This window comes from Pholis gunnellus (genome assembly GCF_910591455.1).
Source record: "Pholis gunnellus genome assembly, chromosome: 14".
Lineage (NCBI taxonomy): Eukaryota > Metazoa > Chordata > Actinopteri > Perciformes > Pholidae > Pholis > Pholis gunnellus.
The window spans coordinates 11,394,800-11,419,441 of record NC_136541.1 but is presented as its reverse complement, the minus strand read 5'-3'; the positions used below and the strand labels follow the sequence as shown (position 1 = coordinate 11,419,441).

Sequence of the window (24,642 nt, the reverse complement as noted above, 5' to 3'; positions counted from 1 at the left end):
ATATAATTCATGTTCTTGCAAACAAAGTTTCAGTGTGCTCATAATTCCCCTTCATGCGATCCGGAGTGAGACACAAATATAATTCCATATCAAAAGCACCTTCGGATTAAGAGTGCTGTTCCAGCGCTGCGGGACCTTTTGATCTGTGAACTGACCAGTCACCTTCAATCACAAGACTGATGGAAAGGGCTGTGACATTTCAAAGGCTGTCTACACAGAAACATCCATTCTGTTTTCGACAACGACAAAAGATCGGTTTCACATGGTGGGAAAAAAAACTCTGATTTGATGTGGCAGTGTAAATCAGATATTACCATGGAACCTAGAACTTACTGAAATACAACTGCAAAGCAACTCTAAACTACACTTCTTCTTCTTTTATTTTTACATTTTCCAGCCTTTTCCACCGTGTTTAGGATTGTTTTAAGATTATATAATCTATTCACATTATCTTTTACAGTGCATTTGCAATGACGACCAGTTAGACAAAAAGAACTGCAATGAATAAGGCTGGATCACTGTATGAATCCACAATTAAGTTAACAAGAACAAAGAATCAGGGTTTATACTTTACTCCATAAGTCTCCCAAGTGCACAAAACGAATGATTTGTATTTCCTTGCATAAACTCAGCAGCAGTCGGTCTACTGAATATGATGTTATGAAGTCAAATATCATCTGTGTGTGTGTTCCGTTATTCTGTTAAATCTCAACCATTGACTCTAATGGCTGCTAAAGATAACGTTTCAAATGCACTAAACATGGGATGGATCCATAGTCTTCACAGTCTTTAAGCCATTGATTCTTTTGGTTCCGTTCACAAAAAGGTCCACTAATTATCCGCCAAATATTTCCCTGTGAAGCAAAACGAAACACGTCAGAGAGGCGGAGGCGTTCAGCCTGGAGTGTCTGTGTGCATTTAGAAGAGGTCACACACATTTCTGATACTCAAACTGACCTGCAGCAAATCTCTTCTTGATCAGCGATAGCCGGTAGCCAGTCCCAACCAGCTGGATGTCGCACCCTGACAGAGTGCACCCCTCACTGCTGAACTGGACTGCCAGCTGTGAGGGTTTACAGGGACCTTCTGTGATCTGGAACCGGCCCAGAAGAGCCCCTACTCCTAGGAGACCGATACATATAGATATGGTTTGTAACTGGGGTTTCAGTTCAATCCAGTCACATAACAGAAAATATAATGAACGAAGACAAAAAAGAACACTTGCCTCCATTTTCAGATCTATGAGAGAGACTTGGGATTTTCCACTGTATCGTCTGCTGCTCTGGATTCCTTTATGAGAAAGTAATTCCACATGACAGAGGACATGTTGCTGTCTGATATGCATTAAAGCCATAGGAAGCAAATTGCATGTCCATGAAGACATATTACATTTTCAGTCTTATGTAGCACTTTTTGATCGAAAAACACACATTTCAAACTTGCAACATAGCATCTAAACATCCCATAATTTGGTCCAAAGGGTCGGTAATGGTGCGAGGTTGGCCTTAGCCCCTGTACATGAGACCCACGTGCCGATTCTGATTGCAAGCCCTTACCAGGTGGCGGGGGGGATCATGGCCTGGAGTTTGGCCATGCCTCCATCCACAGGAACCAGGAACTGGAGGTTGTGTAGTGGCACGGGGGCGGCCATGGCCTCTGTGTTGTATTTGTAGTCTATTCTAAGGTCTGTGTTTATGGCGTCGCCTCTCCAGCTCACCGCCAGGTTCAGAGGACTGGACTGGATCCCCTCTGTTGACACCTGAGATCACACAGAAACACAAGACGTTGAGGTATATGGATGGATAGATACTAAAGTTAGATCAGCTAGAGACATAGATAAATGGATATTTGATACCTGATATTTGATCATGTCCACGTTGTAGTATGTCGCCTGAGGCTTCTGTTCAGCCACTCTTTTCAGATGGCTCATCAAGTTTGGCATATTTACCCAGAACTCCTTGGTGTCCATACTGTCTGTTATGGAGTCACTGAGGGACGAGAGGGGCGTATTTGGTACAAACAAAGACCAGTGATATTGTATTGTGTGTTTGCCTGTATTGTAATTCTTACCAGCACAACAGTTGTGGATTGGGGAGGACCTGCTCCAGTCGGCTGTAGTTGCTGATGCAAAAGGTGAGGATGGGTTGAGTTGGGTGGCTGGCAAAATGCCTGGTGATGCCCGCGGGGAAGGACAGCACCATCTCCCCTGAGATCTTCACAACACATCTGGGACAGAGGGAGGGAAGAGGCAGATCTCAGAGATCATGCTGAAATAAAAACACACACTCCCAGAATCCCTTTTGGTGTCAATATCTGTTTGCATGTGCCAGGAATGTATTCACTTTATTAGTCTATAAAAGGAGACCCTGCATCTTGCTACTCACAACAAAATGATACATTTCTGAATTTCATCAATGCATTCTGGTCGTCCAAAACAAGAAAATGTGGGCCTACTTGCTGGGGTCTGCGCCTTTGAAGTAGGCATTGATAGTTTCTGTGAAGGCAGCCGCCACTGGCAGAGTGTCCTGGGGTCCCATGGTGAGTGGACTGGGTCCTCTGGAGCATCCTGTCGAAAACACACACACTAAATACACAACATGTACATGTAGACTATGTCTAATGTCTTGCTCAAATATTTAGCTATGGGTTGTACACAAGGGATAGATGAGTATAAACCCAAAATAAGCAAACAATTAAAACTCAACAATCCATCTAGAAACCAGATCGTGGGTGAGTGAGCGGGACATGGGATGGGATGGGATGGGCGGCAACATTCTGGCTCAGTGAGCATGAGCGTGGAGAGGGCTGCAGGTAAAAGGAGGGCAGTTGCTTTTGGCCCATGCACTGGTGGGACTACAGTAGCAATCTGGCTCGACTCACCTTCAAAAGCTAAATAAAACCTGCCGTGGTCAAACCATACCAGAGGCTGTGAGGCCTCTGAGTGAGCAGAGACATGAGGAGGAGAGAATCATGGAGAGGGACAAAAGTGTGAGGCAAGGACACGATGATGAGCGACAGACAACGTGGACACAGACTGAGATGAGAGGCTAAAGTAAAACAGGAAGAGCAAGATGGCGATGCCGGCAGTGTACCTGCGGCGGACATGTTGAGGTCCCGTCCTAAGGTTGGAGTGGATGCTGCACTCTGTAAAGTAATGGAGGAGATGGAGGAAGAGCTCTCTGCCCGGGCCAGGGGGGCGAAAGGTGGGGGGCTGCCTGAAACCGGCGGACTGAAGGGCCGAGTCTGGACAGAGCACACAACAACAATTGAACCTATTTTATTCAAATAACAGAGAGACTGTCATCAAAGGAGAGGAAAGCAACCAGAGACAAAGGACTTTTGACATGTACCGGGTCTGTGAATGGTTTCCCTGGGGGCAGCTTTGGTCGCGAGGACGGTCGAGGAGGAGGAGGCGGAGGGACCGGACTGCCTCGAGACTGAGGCGTGGCGGGACGAGCTGGGGACGAGGGGCCTGCGGCACATACCAGTGTCTGTGGTTAGCACTGCCTTCAGATCACAGTGAGAGAGATTATCATTCAACATCAGCTCAAACATTACCACTCATGTCACTTTCACAGAGCGAGTACTGTTCGCCCCCCCACCGGAACATTCTTTCGACCGGAAATTGTGGGCAAAATTCAAGAATATTTTGAAGAGCTGTTTGTGGTATTTTAACATATTTTACTTCTACAAGTAATGAAAAAAACAATCATCTCTTACTTCTAACTCTTTTCAACTGATTCATCACACTCGACCCTGTGACATAGGTGGTCAGTGAATGCTGCTGTTGAGGCTCCTTTAATAAACGTCTGACATGGGACATCCGTTATCTATAATCACCAATTGTGGGTTAGTCAAAAATAAAATTGTATTTGAAATAAATGTACAATTTTTGTTTGCCTCACAATCAGTGTTGCTTATGACATTATAAATAACGCTTTGATCTGTGATTACGAAATAGCTTTAATTAAATACATTATGTTAACATATGATGTATATTTCTTTTAGGGCAGCAGTGTTGTGAGAACTCTTTCTAGAACAAGTGAACGAGAAGAAGTACTTTCATTAGCCAGTGTAGCTCAAACCAACAAAGCAATACTGAAAGTTTCTCATAAAACGGAAGATTATGTGATAATGTGATTATGTACTTTGAATAGTTACATCAACCACTCTGACCTCAAAAGAGGTTTTACATTTATACTGATGAAGTAATGAATATGTCTAATAATGAAATTATCATATTCTTTGCATCCTTACGAGTTACAATAACAGTAGTTGGCATTTGTACAACATTATCAGTTAATCAAGTGTTACATAAATTATGAAATCCTTATTTTTGGTGACTGTATGAATATAATGTTATACTATTTAGTATCAAGTGAATGTAGCAGGCAACATTATATAGAATTTTCGTAATTGTGTCACTCTTATGTGCTTCCTACATAATAAATGAGTCAGGTAGTAACAGTAATACGTTTCACTGTGTATCCACCAAATAAAATCATAGAAATAGGAATAATGTTTATATTTACTGATAAAGAAACAGCAAACCTAAAAAAATGGCTGCTGTTCATGAGATGGTGATGACTGTTTGATAGCTGGTTCAGATTATATGACAAAATGTGAACAGACCATGACGGAGCAAGAGGAACTGCATTTGAAACATCTCTGTGTGATGTTTCGATGGTATGCATGGCAGCGTCATTCTCACTTTTTCAAACAAACCAGCCTAAAGGACACTCCAGAGTTTAAATAGACTGCTCCAATCTTGTGCAGGCAGCTTAGTTATCACTGAAGACATTTAGAAAGAGACCATGTGTACTCACTGCTGCCTGAGTAGGGCCCTGGGGAAGACATAATAGACCTGTACATGGTTGGAGGGAGAGGAGGTGGCGTGCCCCTGAAGCTCGGCGTCAGCTCTCTGGGTGAACCCACAAAGTCTGGGATATCATCTCTCAGGTACGCTCCCTCTGGAGTCCTCTTTCCCCCCACGCCCCCCAGGACCAGAGGAGATGTGACTCCTGGCCGAGGAGACCTCCGCTCTGCTGGCAGAGGGGGCACGGGGCTGGTGGGGGCCGGGGACGAACAGTACTCTGCAAACTGCAGCACCTCTTCATCGGTCCCCTCGTCGTCGAAGCACAGAGGAGGCGAATTCGAGGGGGAGAAGTCGGGAGGCAGGGGAGGGGCTGGCTCATCCGGAGGAGGAGGTCCGAGCACGATGGAGGGGGGTGATTCTGGTGGCGTGAAAGGAGGAGGAGACCCGGGCGAAAGCGACGGAGGCGAAGGCGGGGGCTCGTTGGGCGGCGGTCCTGGAGAGAGGCAGGGGGTGGAGGGCGTCGACGAGGGCGTCTCTGGAGCAGGAGAGTCCGGTGGCGGAGGGGGCGCGGGTTCATCGGGCGGCGGGGGTCTGTCGCTGGTGAAAGTAACCCATCTGGGAGACACTGTTTCCTCGTCGGTGCGGGTGCCGTCCGTGGGGCCAAACACGTCGTCCAGGTCGGGGGCCGAGGAGCCCCGGTAAGAAGCGGGAGACAGGACGTTCAGGTAGATGGGGGCTGACCTGCGACCTGCCCTTCCATTGGGTAGACGAGCTGCAAAGATTAGGAGGCAGCATTTAGAACAAAGCTCTCAAGGGATTTAGCGGATAAACAATGCTGGTTGTTGAAGCTGAATTTACCAGCACAATCTGAAGAAGAGGCGTAATGACTTCTTGATGGAATGTTTTTTGGAGGAAGCGGAGGAGGAGCTGCAACACGCGTGACAGTTCAGTCCAGTTCAGCACTACAGAGTACAACATTTCAAATATGACCTGATGTTACTGAGGTTCACTCATGCCAACTCACCTCCTGTTGGGAAACTTCTGCTCAGCGGTGATTCTGAGCGCGGTCTTGATTCTCCCCATGCATCAGCAGGGACCACTGTGATCGGATTAGGACAAAGAAACAATAAACGTCTTGTAATATGCTTCTGCTGCATGACGTGCGTAGTGTCAATTAAGGTGATGTAATATCAATAGGGAACAGACCATCATATCTGGCATATTTGGTCTCTGACGGCAGCCCAAAAAAGGCAGGAACGTTCTGCGACAGCCTGTCACTGCAAGAGGGAACATACAATCAAAAACAAACTCCTGCTCTGACATTATTCAAGGCTCATCTGTAGTGGTACCAATAACATATGGACTGAAGGTCAGTCAGTGGTCAGTAATGCTATAACAGGGACAGACCTTGGCGTGTCAGGGGCAGGACTTGGTGTGGGGGTGGAGCGTCTGGGTCTGGCAATCTCTTCACCTGAGAAACACAAGCAAACTCAACTGTTGCTCTATATAGCTCTTGTATTTACTTATATCACAAAAAGCTTATTTATAGTCTATCTAGCGGTGAGGCTCTCGGGATGGTAATGTCGGCCTGTTAGTTGGTCCAGACTGAGAAATCTCAGGTTTGCCTCAAGGAGGATCTTGGCCTTGCTGCATAATTTGATACAGACATTCATGTTCCCATCAGTCACTTTGGTGATCCATGAATGTTTTCATCTAACGCTATCATCAGGTCAAAATTTCAGTTTTTTCCAACACTTTGGTTTATGTCCAACTCGTGAAAAACTGACATTTCCACCAGCCTCAACTGTATTTTGTGCTTAGCGCTAATCAGCAAATGTCAGCATGCTGACACGCTGAACTAAAACCGTGAACATGATACACATTTGACCTGCTAAGCATCAGCACGTTTGCATTGTCACTGTAAGCATGTTAGCAATAGGTGTACTTACAGGACAAATTCCTTTTCATCTGCCCCTGTAAAAGATAGAATCCAAACACAAGATAAAATGAGGATAAAGGCAAACAATATATTGTGACAATGAACACCACAAACAAACGTCCATCTTAAATCATCTTTAAATTGTTTTTTTCTTAAAACAAGTACCAAAGCAGACATATTCAGCGGAATCTTAAATAAGGTAGATCACTTTAGTCATATCAAGAAAACATATTCATGTAAACAAAAGGAAATGCATTTCGTTTTGTCACCAGAAATATCACATTTTTCTCTATACTTAGCACTACTTAATACTAAATGACGATTGACTTAGATGTCTTATTCTTATTTGATGCATATCCTTTAACTTTCTGCACTACATGTTTGGAGACAGATCAGACAGCAGAGATTAGAGAGCTGTGTTTCTCAGAAACAGCCAGCAGATGGCGTAAGACACTCACCGGGCTGCGTCTCTGAGACCAGCAAAAAGGAAGAGAGAACAGACCTGGGTCAGAGAGTGAGTGAATAATCAGTCAAATGGACACAACACTAAAAACTGCACACATCGCACCTCTTTACTTGCACCGCAAAGCCTTAATAATGCAACATGAGCCATAACACCTTTGAGATTATGAGGACAATACCAGCAACACACACGGCGTTCAATTTAGCAGGTTGCTCGGCTTGTAAGCTCCGCTGAGACCAAATCAATGGGTTTGGAGCTTTGTGTGAGTGTTATGTTTACCGTGCATTATGTAGCACAGACACTTTGCCAGACAGGTTCAAGTAAAGCTGTGGCTAAACAGAAGAAAAAAAACCAAGGTGGGGTATTTTTAAGGACTATATATGACAGAAAAGGACTCTGAGGGTGAGACACAAACTGCATGCAGAAAAAAGGGTGACGCTATAAAGACGATTTATCAATGAACTATCAAACGGAGATAAAAACTTTCTCAAGCATCTCAAGTGAATTCATGCCATGGGATCCTTGTTGGTGGTGATACAGATGTGGAAATGAATGAGAGGCTTACCGGACTTCTCTTCTACAAGATGACAGCAGAGAAGAGAGGAGAAAAGAGAACCACGGGGAGGGTGTAAGACAGAATTCAACAGCTGTTACAATATATAAATTGCAGCGTGTGTTCCCTTCAGTATAGATCAAGAGTGTGTTGTTCAGCAGCACTCACCAGAGATGGAGAGAGGGCTAGGCCTCCCACTGAGGCTTTTAGCTCGTCCATAGACGGAGGGACACACTTGGCACTGTCCGCCACCAGCGGCTTGATTTTAATTTTGAACTTCTTCTTGCTGTCCTCGTCTTCCTCGGAGTCGCTGGAGGAGAAAAACTGCTTCCCTTTGGAAGCCGGTGAACACGTGTCAAGGACAAAGTAGAATAATGTGAAATACGGAGGCTAATTCAATCCATTTTAAGATAACGTGCTCTTTTAAATTTCTCGAAAGAGGAGGGAGATGTCAGCTCTGTGTCTCTGTCTGCTGTGTCCCAGTTAACTACAATACACCTGCTTTAACTGACACCCGGTTAAATCATCGTGCTCGTGGGTAGTCTCCTCTGTACCAGCTCTCTATGAATCTATTTCAAACCTACAGCTGCTGACACCTGCGGGAGAAAACAACTTAAAATACCAGTGAGCTGGGGGTCAGTTGTTAATGACTACTGTGGCTCAGTGACAACTGGAAAGGCAATCTGAAGGTAATGTGACTGTCCGGAGGCCCTCCTGCTCCTTTCTTTTTCTTTTTTCTTTTTTTTTTTTGCAGCTGCAGGGGCATACTCATGTGATGTGGCAAGAGAGGGAGAGAGTATTGATTTGGCCTATTTAATGCGGAGAAGCACTCATCCAATGAGTCACTCAGCCAAACAGGTCAATAGTTTTGCAGGAGAAGAGTCCCAAGACTGCTCGCTCTCATCACTGAAAGGATATCATCGCCCTCTTCACCGGGCCGGAGGCTGAAGCCCTCCTCGTCCACGTCAGGAGAGGCCTGTTAGAGAGAGAGAGAGAGAGAGAGAGAGAGAGAGAGAGAGAGAGAGAGAGAGAGAGAGAGGAGAAAGGTGATAACCGTTTCCAGTCTGTCACACACTGTAACATCGCTAAACTCTTCCCTGTGAACAGCTCTGCATATCAATGCGGATCAGATTTCGCAGATGTCATGCCTGAGACGTTCAACTTCCTGGCTGAAGCTCCTGCTGACTCACAGATTATGCAGCTATCACTATTCTCACTGTTTACTCGGTAATTTTACACCTAGTGTTGCGTGACACCGATGGCCACAGCGCAGTGCAAGTATTTCATCATGGCAAAGCTGCAAGGTCGCTGCTTGGTCAGAAACATTGAGAAGGAGGACGAGCAAGTAGAACAAGGAGTGTACTTACATATCTGTCCCAGTCAATCTCCCCATAGAAACCATTCGGTGCTCCATTGGCCTTTTTCTAGCGAAGAAAATGGAGAACAGACAGAATAATAAAAAAGGAGAGCTACATAAAGCCTACAGCAAGTAAAGGCAGTCTAAAAGTGGCAGTGCAAATAATTATTTCTGTCAATAAATGACGAACAAATAGTATAATTTCTTTCGAAAAAGAGTCTGGTGTATTACAATATGGTTGTTCTTATTCCTGTAATTCCTATCGGTAACAATAACATTATGTCACAGTGAATTGTGGCAAAATTGCTAAAAATAAGTAAGACAGAGCAAGAGCTTTGAGCGTTAAGATAAAGAATCAATTTAACTTAAACCCCCAATGTTATGTTAACTTATTTGGAAGAAAAAACAAACGGTAACATTAGAACCCAAACTGGTTGTAAACATCCATTACAATAGACTCTAGTAGACTCTTTAGTCTTTCTGGTTTAACTTTAACCTATCATAGTTGACGTAGCTGTGTGCGATGAGGGATGATTACTGATTTCAGATGGGTTCACTTTTGTTTTTACCGATAATGAAGTGGTTTCGATAAAATGTTGTTGGCTTGTTTACGAGATTGTCTGACTTCTCATGTTTCTTGCCTCGTCAGACTTTGTTGCCTCGATGTCACCATGTTTCTAGATCTCAGAATTGACTGCGGTGAAAAGTTATCATCACAAACTACGACCACAACTACAAAAAAATAGGACCCAAGTTGTAATAAACCGAAGTTATCCTTTAAATGCAGTTATAGCTGTGTTGTAACACACTGTTAATCAGGGGCAGTGGTACATAACAATGTCTAAAGTATCACTTTATCACTTCTGTACTTGGATGAGTTCCTTTGTTAAATAGGACGATATCCTTACAAACCCTGAGAGGAAGAGTGATAACAGAGAGGAAACGTCACACTTTTTTCACTGAAAACGTACAAATTTACATACATTTCCTTTCTTTCCGCTTCCAGTTCCTTCTTTGTCAGGTGAACTCCTGTTTGAACAGCAGGGAAGAAGAAACCAATTATATCATAAGACCAGTTCAAATTCACAATTTGAGTTTTGGTACTGATACAATCTAACCTTGACTAATATAAACAAAACCAAAAAAATTACATATTGGACATTGGACAAAATATGTATATGTATATATATATATAAATACCATTCAATATTTGCCAAGGCTGGAGACATAACTTGGACAGTACCATAAGACTATTTAGGTTCCCTCTATTAATTCACGTTCTCAAACTGATGAATTTTCAAGCCGTTTCAGAGTTGGGTGGTTGGAAAACTCAGCATGTTAATTATGCGCCTGAGCAAACTCACGTTGCATCTGTATCCTTGTCTCTCTTGCGTAAGCCCAGGGCTTTCCTGGTTCGGTTTTTCAGTCCTATTGCAGAGAGAGGGAGAACAACATCATGAAGAATTAATTCAATGCTTTAGAGCCTAATATAAAGTTAACTGTCTTGTCGTTAAAATGCACTTAAAAGCAAATAACACGAAAAGAGTAACAGTTTGATGTACAGTAACTTGAGGAGGAAACTGTCATAGCGGATACACAGGAAACACAGTGACCCCAATAAGTTGATATGAATTAATGTATCGATTCAGGACACAAACATCCTGCCATCTGGAGAAAGCCTCCAAATAAAATGAAGCAGCGCAGATGCAAATCCCCTTAAGTGTCCCCTCCCTGACTGTATAAAATGGAAAGAAAACACGAGCAAAGGCTGATCAATGTGTCCACTTCATTAGTGAGATTCAGGGGCGAGTGGGGAGAGATCTACTAGGCAGCAACCGTCAGCCGGACTGGGTGCCAAGACGCCTGCAGCACTGACGGCTGGCACCACACTGCGCTCGAATCAGGACGACTGGAACTACACACAAAAAGGACATAATTCAATGAAAGCCTGAAAGTTCCTGCATAGTTAAATATTGCTATAGGTGTGATTCTAGAGTAACGCTACCTCTGTGTCAGTGGACTGACAGAAATTGATTAATTTATGTTGAATGATTGTTTCAGTTATTTTTAAAGGGAAAATGCCAGTGCAGTTTACGGCCTCTCACATTTCAGGATTTGCTTGTTTTTATATGTTCCCGTGTTATGGTAAAGTCTTTGAGGTTTTTGGATTTGTTGTCTTATAAAATATGTTCCAGGAGGACCAAAACCGTATCCAAAAACCTGCTGACATTCGTAACAATGCTATTAAACAAAAAGAAAAAAGCCGTTTTTAACAGTGTGTCGTGTGGCCCGCTTCATATGTTTGGATAAGAACGTTTTTTTAGTGGCATTTAATTACCCTAGACCTAGGCTAAACATCACAGCATGACAAAAAGAGGAGAGTCGAGGGGCGTGGTGCGCTCAGACATGTCTTTGATAACAGCAGGACAGAGAGGAGTGAACACAGCAAACGCTTTAAGCCAGCAGAGATTATAGCTAAAGAGTTGGCTAATTGAGTGTTGGTGAATTTTATGGATATGGATGAAATTAAGTGACGATGAGCCGCGCCGTTGTGCTCATCGTCACTTCGTCAAGTTTTCATGGAAGCTGTAGTTTTTGTTGTGCACACAAAGTATATGTTGTTGTTTGAATTTAAAGCAGCAGCTGCTGTAGTGGATGTTTGATTTAATCTTCGAAAATGGAGAGTAAACCTCAGGAACATGCTTCATTTTCTCAGAAAGACGGATGAAAGAAATGCTGAGTAAGATGAAGGCCAGCGCAGATGTGACTCTATGACTTTGTTTGTCAGTTAGTTTAGTGTGTTAGCATGTTAACAGCTGCTAACCAACACGAACCACAGAGCACAGCTGAGGTGAGAGAAATGTTCCTGGATAAAAACTTTGACCAGCTTGTGGCGCTGAAGGAAAAGTCAAAGAACCAATAAAGTTGGAAAGATTCACACTCTGGAGATCACGACTGTCCGTAGAAAATGTCATGTCAATCCTTACAATAACTGTTGAGACATTTCAGTGTGGACCGACAGACCAACGGACCACAGACAGACGGACATTTCTATCCAGAGAGTCATGAGTGTGGCGACTTAATGAAGCTTAATGAGTTCGTTAACATTGACAATCCTCCTGCTTCCCTCGGGTTAAAGATGTAATATGTTGTATTTAACACGTACCTGTATGATACCTCTGATAAAAGAAAGACAGTTTACCATATTAGTAAAACACACAGACTAACAGCTAAACCCCCTGAAGAAAAAGGAATTTTCTCTTTTTTATATATTGGCTGTGTAACATGTTTTTTTTCTTCCAAAAGAGACAAGTGACGTGTTTGCATAACAGTGTCTTAGACGACAAGAGAGCACAGTTGATTCTCACATCCATACAAGAGCAACAGGGACACGTGATGGACAGTTGGGTGGATGAACATTTTGTGCTTCTCAGACGCAGCTCAGTTTGTGTTCTTCTCTGTTTCATGATATCGTTTTGTGATTTCTGAGCTGTGTTTTAAAAGAACAGGAACATACTGTACTGTGTGCCCTAAACAGACATCTCGCGTTGTTGATGTCTCGTTTTATATTCCAATAAAGTACTTGAAATAAATATTATTTCAATACAGAGTCATGTATCTGTTGTTGCATTTTGAAAGCCTGGTGCTCAGCCCGGCTTCACGTGCGACGAAGCTCTCCTGGGTACTGAAGGACGTGTCAGGGCCTGTGATGTATTAGTAGCTATAGCCGGGCTGCTCAGTAGCACAGATTATTCCTGCATCACGGCTCTTTATCTGTGGAGACAGCGAGCCTTCTGTCCACTTCTAACCTGCATGTGTCTTCTGTGATAAGGAGTGAAAATAGAGAATCAATCCTGACATTAATATCTGACAAACTTGCTGAACAATACAATAAAGGACACATTTCAGCTAAAGCCTTTGCTAGGACCACAGTGGTGATTTGTGTTACTCTGCTTACTAAAAAGGGCAGATACTTCACACATGACTGCTGACCATTTATCAGTAACTCATAACGTGACGCAGCATCGTTCTTTACTATAACATTCCACTTAAAAAATAGGGTTTCAAAAGTCATGCTTTGACACAAAAGAAATGGTATGAAATTCATTGAGTCACTCTAAACTTGACAAAATGTTGAAATGTTTCAGGGAAACTCAAACATCTGAGACGTGATATCCGGTCATTAAACAGCAACTTTTAACTTGATTCAAAACATTTTCACGACATTCCAACTTTCTTACTCTCAAGTCAAGGTCCACTTGCTAGAATTCTTTCAACCGCATCTTCTAGTCTTCATAAGCAGAAAGCTCCAGAAGAAATCTGGTAACTGAAGTGAGATTCATCAGTGCATGGAGTTTACAAGTGAGCAAACATGTGCAGATGAAAGCTACCAGATGCGACTGAAAGCTCCAGAAGAAATGTTTTTTTTTTTGTACTATTATTTCTAAGGTAAAAAATGACCCTAAAATGTAACTTTTTTATCCTCTAGGTTTGGTTTTCTGACAAGCTCATCGCAGTCAACCTTTTCAGCAGCGGACTCTCACATCTCTGATGATGGAGTTTCAAACAAATATCTGAACAAACCAGCAAGAAGACCGTCCCTGCTGTCACTGCTTCAGTTTTTGTAAATTCCTAAAACAGACAAACTGTCAGTTATCCATGCTGGATGTCTGTTGTGTATAGGTGTGAAAATTCATTGCACACCTACCTCTGCTCTGCTACACCAACACTGCCTGCTTAACAACACCATGCCTCAGTGGCCAGTGATAAGAGAGGAGGATTGAATCAAAGAAGAAAGACTAAAGCAATACAACCAAAGTTGGGACCAACTATTTCAGAACAACGTCAGAGCTGATACACGTTGCAAGCACCCCGGGCCCTACACTTTAACTCCATGTGTGTGTGTGTACCTGTAAATACAGTATTTCTATTTTCTGTGTTGTTGACTTGACCTCCAGTATATTTTTATATAAATGTGAAGAACATTGTGTTAGCTTCCCATAAGCATCTACCAACTAAACCTTGTCTTTGGCAGTGAGCAAACAAACAAATGGTACATTACCACCACCTACTGATGATTATAATATATTTCATATTCTACTGTAAAAACACTCTTTTCTATGTTGTCTAGCTTCTCAGTCCACCTTCTAATTGGCTTTGCAGTGTGGTTGGATGATGCATAGAGCATCCTTTTGTCTTTTTAAGTGTTCCCTGGAATGGATTGCACATGTTTCAGGTTTTGGCAAGTTGATTTTATACAGTCCTGGGATTAACTGCATCAAGAGGCTGCTTGGAAGAAAGGAAATCAATGTAACACCGTACGCCATTCTCTGTTTGCTGGTTGACATTAGTGTAAAGTATGTTTGATTTGTAGTTACAGGGCTGAGACATGCAGAACCACCGGTACGGACCATGGAGTCGATCCACAGTTGTATACTTACAGGTCAAAAAGAGTTCATTTTCACATATTTGATAAACGACTTAGATTCTCATTTCTAGGTTGTCTAACATTATAATACATGTTCTGGAGATATTGCATTGCATTATTTTGAGAGATGATAAAACCAAATGTTGCATTAACAAAAAGGTTGCAATTGCAGCACTTGTGTTCTGCAGCCATGTTTGAGTCAAAATCAAATGTACTGAATGCAACTACACCTGACAGTTTATAGTGTGTGTGTGTGTGTGTGTGTGTGTGTGTGTGTGTGTGTGTGTGTACGAGGGCTATGATGAGCCTGTGACATCTGCCTTGTTGTGTAGCCCATGAACTGACAATATCATGGTAGGCTGACTGCAGGCCTTTTGCTAATAATAGCCAACTTCCATTACCACGTTGGCATTAATGGATGGTAAAGGCCCAGCAACTGTCATGGAGGGTTAGATCTATGATTCAGCTCCTCCATCATAGTTTACAATGTACTTTACCTCATTTCACCACCGTTAACTTTGGTACAGCATTCTTTACTTCAAAGTATGCAACACAGGCACCAAATTATGCATTGTTTAATCATCCTTTTGGCATGATATAACATCATGCACGGACAGCAACAGCAGCAGAGGAATGAATGAGAGCAGATTCCTCCACTCCTGAAACACGTATTGCTATGATTGCTATGATACAGACTGAGTGTGTAGCTACAGACAGAACTATAATGTGCACACATGCACACAGAGACATGCAGACACATGTAAACACACAAACAACCAGACATTAGCAAGTGCACGACCGCACTGCTCTTCCTTTACAAATTACACCTCACACACCTTTGCTCTCATACATTTTCTCTCAATCTGTCACAAACAACGTCTCACAAATACACACACACACACACACACTCAGAATGACACCGTCACACTGGTCATTGCACGTAGCTCATTGCAGCTCAAAGGTCCTCACGTTACGACGGATCACATCACTGGATTCATTAGCTTCAATGGCCCAGCAGGACACAAGAGGGCAGGAGGAGGACGCAGAGGGAAGGAGTGCACAGATCGTTTACCTTGCATCATGACTGCCGATGTTCATCCTATGTTGTCCTCCGGTGCGCAGGCGGACAGAAATGGAGAAATCCAGCCGGTCAAAGGATGCCTGGGCAGGGCATAGCTAATTCTGCACAGCTCCCCAGCGAAGCACACGATGTTGATTCCCTCCACCCCCAAGGGCCCAACTCCCAGACACCCGCACAGGGAGGTGGGGTGGGGGAAGATCTCAAGAGCCAGCAGCAGCAGCGGAGGACACAGTCAAAAGAGACACCCGAGGAATATGCAGCAAATAAGAGGGATGGGGGCGGGGGAGGGGGGGGTCCTCTCTGTGTGCACGTTAGGCCCCGGCCGCCCGAGCAGCACCGACACACGCCATCTCTGAGAGGGGGGACGCTGAGGAAAGGCAAAGGAGAAAAAAAGCAGAGCAGTGCAGAGAGAGAGAGGTAGAGAGAGGCAGAGAAAGACTGGGAGAGAGAGGGAGGAGGGAGGGAGAGGGAGGAGGGAGGGAGAGGGAGGCTCGCTGATGTCACATCTGCACTAAACCAATCCCTGCAACCATGGTCACATGGCTGCTGTCCCTTGGTAGCACCTCTCGGCTTGCCTCGAGCAGACACTCTACAGCCATCTGCATACATATTATACAAGGTTTCACATAATATAACGCACTGTTGGAGAAAATTATTTCTGCTTGAATCAGAGTGTGTCTAAATGTTCACTTTGATGTGCTTTAAAGAGAGAGACAAAACAAGGATGTGCTATATTTGTGTTAGTGGTTATTTTGGTACAATAATTAAAATGTGAAATTTAATTTCTGTTTCTATTTTTTGGGCTCTTGAGCTTTACAGGAGCAAAGATAAATGCACAAATCCAAAAAGTGGGACAAAAGCATCACTCACCCAGAGACATACCGACAACACACAGGATAAAAATAAGAGGTCAGGCACTGTTATAAAAGCCGTAAGTCTCCTTAAGTTCTTTGTTGAAATCACGAATAGACTGAAAAAAGATTTAACAGAAGAGGAAAGATTATCTCATCAGCTTTTTGGTCAGTTACTGAACCACATGATTTTGTCTTTGAGTGAGCGACAGATAAAAGCTCTGATAAAAGCACCTCAGGTATCTTAGGGGAAGGAGTTCAGCAATGTATACCATGCAGTGCCGTTTGTACCAATAGTCTGCGACTAAAGCGGGACCAGTGAAAGGAGGAAATAATAGGAGTAAGACTGTTTATTTTCCAAATCTTGTTCAGAGGTATTGCTGTAATGTTCTGGACTGTTGTGGAGGTTAAATAGAGAAGTCTGAGTGATACCAACAAGTTAAGTAATTGACTTGTTTGAATATGACAGCATGGATATGGATAACTTACTATGAGTAACAAAATAAACTGAAACTTCATCGTCAACTTCATCATTGAAGTCTAGTCAAATTTCAAATCAAGGAAATACATTTGGATATGGTTCAACACAAGGGGGGCAAGATGTTTTGAAGGTAAATTTAATCAAACCACATCAACAGCGTCTTGATGAAGCAGGTTCGCTCGGATATTTTCTCAATAAATAAAAACTAGGAGTGTTTTTTAAACTTTGACGGTTGCTTATTTGGGCATGAATATTTGATATTGGAGACAAAACTTGAGAATTGAAAACAAGCTTTCAGGGGCTTTAATTAAAGAGAGATTAAATTAAATGTCCACAACATACTAATGGAAGAGACATATTTTTGAATGGTATGGCCAAATGGGGCAAATAAATGAAGAAGAGGATTGGACCAACAGTCGAGCCTCAGGTTTGCCTGCAGGATATGGAAGCATGAGGATGAGCAAGAATTTCCATAAATATGAGGAAAACCCATCTAAAGAGAGACACTTGTGCTTTAGCTGATGGATCAGAATAATGCGGTCTGGGCTGTCAAAGGTTAGACTTTAGAACAAGAGAAAATCATTTGTCCAATTTTGAGAGGATGGATTTTATTCTGCAGAAAAACTGAAGACAGATGAGACTTTTTGTTAAGAAGCAGTTGGAAAAAACTTGTTTTTATAGCACTCTGGAAACTGAAGAAAAGTATATCGACTCCACACAACTGCAAGTTGTCACACTGGAGCTTTACAAGTTCCAGCGTGACACGTTTTTTGGGAAACAAATGTGTCACACTGGAGGAGGACAGTGTGTCTACCACTGCAGAGTACACACTGTCAGCTGTGATCATGACACATGCTCACTCACATTTTAGACTGAGAGAGAGAGAGAGAGAGAGAGAGAGAGAGAGAGAGAGAGGCAAAGGACAAACTCATCCTAATAGTATTATGCTCTTGTGTTACAGTTTGGTAGAAAAACTGGTGCTTCAGTCAAAGCAATGGTTTGATTAGTCAGCTGCTTTAATGGCTGCATATTAGACTATCTACGCAGAGTGACTCATCCTCACTGATAAAGAAAGGATGTGTGTGTGTGTGTGTGTGTGTGTGTGTGTGTGTGTGTGTGTGTGTGTGTGTGTGTGTGTGTGTGTGTGTGTGTGTGTGTGTTTGGGGTAGAAAGGTTTCCGCTGTGGAGGTCATGTATTTCTAAAAGACGAACATTAAAACACAAAAAACAGTGACGTATTTGAACCTACACATGGTGCGTTTTCTCTCCGTCTGCCGTCTCTATTCTCACATGTTGGGAGATTGTATGTCAGTGACGTGGGTGAAATGTAAGAGAGTGTAATCAGACGCAGACACACAAACCCTGTAGGCTACTCATTACTGTTTCTTTAATGCACAGCAAGTGCAAGTTTCAGTACTTTTGAGACAATCAAGTCAAACATGTTCCAAATACAGAAACTCAGACTATTTAGGAAGCCGTAAACAGAACCTAAGACCTTTATCTCGTGTCATCCCTTCTTTGGTTGACTATTCCCACTACTGTGGTTTATTTGTAGCCGTTGTTAGGCGTCCTGGAGTAACTGTTAATGAGCTTACCCAACACTCCACGGGCTGCTCCTGTGTGCTTTCTTTAACCAGCTCCTTACATAAGATGCAGTCAAGGGGTCAGAGGTCACGGTAACTGGGATTAGCAAAAGGAGAGCTGGACAGAGCAAAGACGAAGGGCTGTGAGCCGAGGGATACTGGCAGTACTATTTGGTACTTGGCACTTTAAGGGAAGCAGAATATTCTACTCTTCCGCATAAAAACCAAGCTGTACTGTATTCATAAAGATTTGTAAATTGTATTTGTGGGAGTGTTCTATTGTTTTCTATGAGACAATGCACAGGCAGTTGAGTGATGTCCCCACACTTGTGGTCTTGAAATAAAATCCTGAGTCCTCATTGTCTGAGACTGAGACCAGACAGAGTAAATATACGGTCAAGAAGTGGTCTTGAGACGGATCTCGAGTCCTACAACACGGCAGAGGCCCACCTGAAGGAAACAGTGATGGGATTACTATGCGCTGTAAATCCGTTCACCCTGTGTGGCTCAATACCGCCACCTACTGATTAAAGTTCCTGAAAGCTGTACATATTTCGAGCAGTCAGTCGTCATCAACGTCATCATTAACATATTAGGCAGAAACTCAATTTTATAGCCAGCGCTTCACCCAGAAACCTACGTTGCACTGTGCATGGATAATATTGATCAAATGGAGAGTAGGTTGGGCAGGTGATGTATTGAATGTGTTCATTAATTACATTAAAATGTAATAAAAATCCTGTCAATATCAGGACAAATCCTGTCAGTGTCTGGGTGCCTTTTTTCTTGCTGTTGTTTTTGCCTTTTAACTTGAGCACTACATAATATAATAATGGGGATGTGGACACACAACCTTGTGGTTTGAATGCAATTCGAACGGACATGCTTATCATTATATCGTTACACAGGTTGCACAGTACAGGGTGGTACTGAATTCATAGCAGTCCTGTGAATAGAAGCTAGCAAGAAAAACAGGCAATATATCCCTGTGTGCACATTGACATGTGAATACCTTTAAGGCAAGTTAACCACAAACATATCTAATACATAACGTCTGCCTCTACTTCGATCTGTGCAGCAGAGACTGCTTGTGTCCTCCATGTGTGATTATTGTCGTCCATCCCGTGTGGGTCAAAGCAACATGACCCCCTGAGGGGCTGACAGAGCGACAGCGTCACTGTCGGTCATGTTGGTGCTGTCGGACATGAGCTGATGTAACCTCACCGCCGCTCCGCCTCCTGTCCGGAGGTTTTCCACCAGAGGACAGGAGGCAGATGATAGTTAATTAATCTGCAATTCTAAATCCACGTGCATGTAGCCAAGGCAAGAGGCAACTTTCTGTTGATCTCCGACTCTTCATTTTGATCAAGAGAAATGTAAATACGTTAAAAATGAACAACTATGCTAATGGGGGCGACTGTGGCGAAGTGGATAGCAGGGCTGTCCTTCAATCAGAGGAATTCTGCTAAATGACTGTAATGTAATGTAATGAACGACTGCTATATGAGATAAATGGGGAAATGGACACATAAACAGAAATCCAGGAGCCATGTTTAAAAGATATCACACAAAACGAAGATGAAGCTGATGCAATCATGTCTCAAAACCAAACCCAGTGCAACATGTACAAGGAAATAGTTTTTTCTTTCAAAGAAAGTTGTTTCATGTTGCAATTTTTCTATGTCTACATACGCATATATACAGTATGTTTACATGATGTGTGTGTGTATATATATAACTTTTTTTAGCACTGATTTCACCTCCCTACATTATCATAACATGAGACAAAACTAAATCTTTACCATGAACTACTAAACTATTACATGAGCAAAAGCCATATTTTGTGTGTCTGCTTTGCTTCCGCTGGACGTGTGAGCTGAAAGCCAGATTTAAAGCCATAAAGCATCTTCTGTCGCTGCAAAGAAAGCCAAAGCCTCCCTGAACTCTCTGTGTGCCTCCCAGCAGGAGGATCAGCTGAAGAAATCAGCTGCTCTCTGAATACATTGTGAACGAGGCCAAGCTGAGAAGGGGAAATGCAAGCAGAAATCAGCTCCACGGAGAAATTCTGCTTTCACTTTTACGTTTGGTTGAGTAGTACGAGACTCTGTTTCACTTGTATCGTTAAACATACGACAGAGAAGTTCCAATAACTTCACGTACGAAGAGGAAACTAAATCTGACTCCTCCATTTTTTTGAAGTGCTCATGAGGATGCCTTTGCAAAGAAGACATAAACAGTGACAACAGGCCAGCCGTTCTCATGAACAAACTCTTAGGCTGCCTTTTAAGAAATCATCGAGCAGCACTGAAGGTGTGCTCAATGTGTCAGGATACGTGGTGTCCAGCTAAAGACAATCCAACATGTGGAGACAAGGAGCTACCTAGTTATCCACAACACAGAAACTATAATATGCCATCGCTGTACTAAACACAAGCTGAATGGATGCCACCTCACTGAATCATTCATACTTTCTTTGTTTGGTCAGATGCTCCGGGACATAAAACAAACAACATGTTGTATTTCAAATGAGATATTATGTGGTGTGACAGACACGAAATAACCAGATGATCAACTTTTATTTTCTTCCATGTATCACTCACTTGTTTCCTCTTCATACAGGAGGGTTAGGAGTTAGGGTTTCTCTGGTGGATATCGACGTTAGCACGACTCACTTTCACATTTGTAGTTGTTTTGTATTAGTTTCAAATAGATGAATGGCTTCTTTGGTGTAATTGTTTGCGTAACCTCCCGTTATTTGTCGTAGTCTTTTCCGCTTATTGCTGTCTAATTGCATGAACCAGGCAAGCAGCAATCACGTTAAATGGGCCGATGCCAAATTTGAGAGTAATTTGAGCTCCAGAAATTATGAAACAATCTCCACACAAACTCACAGGAACACAAAGAATAAGGCAAAAGCACACCGCTAAACTTAATTAGCCGTATTAAAAGAAATATGTTTTGCCAAACAAAAGTCTCTCTGTGCTGAAGGATCTTCCCCTCCAGCGCCGTGGTTTTTATGGGGCGGATAACAAAGAGACACTAAGTGTTCATGGAAGCTGTGCAGTGGTGTCATGACTGGCTCTTAAAGTCCCAGACTCGTGGATGTCAGCTGACAACACAAAGAACTACTGAAACACCACAGTACTTCTATATCCAAAAGATATGTCAGGCAACAGAAAGATGTTTTTACACTCCATCATGGTGTGAACATTTTGGCTAAGAATGTCACTGTATACATGGATAAAGGAGTAAGAGTTAGAGCCTTCTTGTTTTCTGCCACTAGATGGCACAATAGCACTATGCACACACACGGCACACACCAAAAGACCCGAGTCAGCTCAAAGTGGATTATAGGTGAACACAAAGCACTTGCATCTGTTGTGTAATTTCTTTCTACCAATGGAAATGTCACTGAACATCCAGTGATATTGAAAAGTACAGTCACTACGGTAATGCCATTTTGTTTCTGAGCAGAGTGATCTGATCAAGAGAGGTGTGACGGATAATGTGTAACATCATGAAACACTAAGCAGGCCACTGAACGACGACGGTGTGTCGGCTTCGATGGTATCGTGGATCAGGAGGTGGCAGTGTTACACACCGGTGAATTAAGCAATTGTCTCTGGGCAGAAAAAGGCTGAACACTGAGAAATGTGGTGAGACAAAAAAAAAAAAAAAAAAAGGAGCAAAAAAGAATGATGTAATGTTTTAAAGGGACATTCCCAAAAATAAATATGGGAGCCATAGATACAAGGCTGCAGTAGAGCTGACATGACCGTGTACAAACACCTAAATCAACGCTTATTTATTTTTTTATGATCGTTAAAAATGCTCATCACAATTCCCCAGAGCCCAAAGTGACGTCTTCATATTGCTTGTTTTGTCAGACCCGCAGTCCGAAACACAAAGACGTTCAATTTACAATCATTTGAAACAGAATGAAGCGGGAAATCCTCACATTAGAGAAGCCGGGACAAGCTAGTGTTTTTTGCTTGGTTATTATCAAATAGTATCAAAATAGTTGCTGTTTGATCTAATGTCATTGGACTTTAGTTTATAGAGTCTCTTGGAGTATAGAGAGGAGTGTTTCAGCTCTTTAATCATTTGTGATCACGGGTGTGTGTATCTATGACTGCAATAAGGGAATAAATGTAGCTGTAAGCAGGAATGTGATGCGGATAGAAGTCAATAAAGAGCAACAGGTGAACTATTAATAAACATTTTTTTTAAAAGACAGACATGTAGAGGAGTTTTGTGGCACCCGTCTTGAATTCAGTGGCTCATGGCTATTAGTGTTTTCTGTGTGATGAAGATAGATGTAGTAGGACACAATAATGCTCTAAAGTGCATAGCTTAATGGTCAACAAACAAAACAATTAGGGGGAACTGGTCTATGGACTCTATGGAGGAGTCTCTAAACATACATTTAAGTTTCATGGAACAGCTTTGCTGGCAAACAAGATACCCTTAGGTGTTTTTCAAATAATTGCTAATTTTCTGTTTTACATAAAGTAAATTAAGGGTGTGGTGCAAACGTTTTGGCTGCAAAATGGGTAATATATTACATTTCTTAATATACTTTGATTATATAGCCTCATACAGCTAGTTAAGAACCTCCTTTATGAGGTCCTTATTATGTGAAAGATATGAATGCGCAAAACATTTTGCACTGTGTAAAAGCCGAGGCCTTGGACCGGCTTGTTTGCATATGACCTCAGCTCCAACGCCTTAGGCTAAACAGAAACACCATCCATTATGAGGAGTGGTAAACCAGCTCTCTCCCAAATTACAGTGACTCTGGGCTCCCATTTTACTGATTTAGCGGTTGTGTGGTTCCCCATCTCATGTTACTTACTGTTATAGTGAGATGTACTCACGCAGGCTATCCTCCCCTTATGAAATGGCATTTGTTGGCCATTTAACAGGCGTCAAGGAAAGATCCGTGACATTATTTGCATATTCTAAAGAAAAACACACTTTTAAAATCATACTGGAGCTAAGTGACACTGATCTAAAATGACCAGTGTCTCACTGTTGCTCCACAAATGCAGCCCCGAGCTTCTCGGCTGAGATTTGACCACATCCTCCGACAAAACGCAGGAGGAGCGTTTCACCACCCAGACCAAGAGGCCACTGCACAAGGTTTGCCAGAGAGCTGGAACATTTCCTGAGCATGTATGAACCACCGTCCAATCCCTTTCTAAAGCTGCTGCAAGCGACAGGTCATTGGTCTCGCTGCGGTATGATGGTGATTGGCAGTCACGGAGAGGAGCCGAGATAACACCCTGGTTATAGAGTTCACCCTGTTTTTAACCTGCCGGCACACCTCCTGTCTTCACCCTCCTCTGCCAAACTCCAGGCGAACCCTGACAACATTTACCCAGCAGCTTATGTGCCACTCCTCCACGCCAGCCTCCTCAGAGACATCTGAACCTTTTCTTATATTGATCTTTGACCTCTTGGTCTAAAGATAAGTTAACCTCTACTACCGTGGAGCAAAGCTACCAACATGGTCTCTGGTAACACTGTTATGTTAGCGCGCACGAGGAAAACTACGTGAACGTGTTTTTTTTCCCCCCTTGCTAAACAGTTTGGTTTAACAGTAAAATGATATGAGGAGTCGAGACTTGGCGTTTGAGAGTCTCATGAAAGGAAGTGTGAATAACTGCAGAACTATTTCCCCCTCTCTCTCCCTACCTTCCTGCCAGCGCAAGTCAAGGGATTTTCCTTCCCACCATCTCCGGCTGGAACACTATTTCCGGATTATGTCGTTCATTTACTTAGTTCGCAGAGCACTCGGGAATGAGAGGCCATGGAAAACTGAGTGTGGCAATGTGGCTAGAGCGGTAGCGAGGGAAAGACAGAGAAAGGGAGAGAGGTGTGTGTGTGTGTGTGTGTGTGTGTGTGTGTGTGAGAGAGATGGAGAGAGTGCAAGACGAAGCTGCAGAGAGCTGGATCGTCAGAGACAAGCCCAAGCAACGGCCTTTACTAAAATAGCACGAGCAAGAATCTCTGTGGTTAACATAAATTTGAACATGATGAGTGTAATCAAACTGAGACGGGTTAGACATGCGAAATGAACTATCTTCA

General features: G+C 42.8%; 1 protein-coding gene across 1 annotated transcript; it reads right to left on the bottom strand.

Annotated features, from left to right (window-relative positions):
• Positions 1-831: 831 nt before the first annotated feature.
• On the bottom strand, positions 832-10,551 carry LOC306706058 (SH3-containing GRB2-like protein 3-interacting protein 1; the record flags this gene model as incomplete). Its single annotated transcript, XM_079172969.1, is given in 24 exon segments — positions 832-854; positions 958-1,116; positions 1,220-1,290; positions 1,557-1,759; positions 1,856-1,988; positions 2,071-2,236; positions 2,239-2,267; positions 2,455-2,566; positions 2,881-2,937; positions 3,093-3,243; positions 3,351-3,472; positions 4,827-5,588; positions 5,675-5,743; positions 5,841-5,915; positions 6,023-6,093; positions 6,224-6,287; positions 6,766-6,790; positions 7,214-7,225; positions 7,784-7,795; positions 7,940-8,115; positions 8,690-8,747; positions 9,139-9,195; positions 10,112-10,157; positions 10,493-10,551. Coding segments are annotated over 20 exon segments (2,367 nt in total). The 5' UTR covers positions 7,991-8,115; positions 8,690-8,747; positions 9,139-9,195; positions 10,112-10,157; positions 10,493-10,551.
• Positions 10,552-24,642: the final 14,091 nt, after the last annotated feature.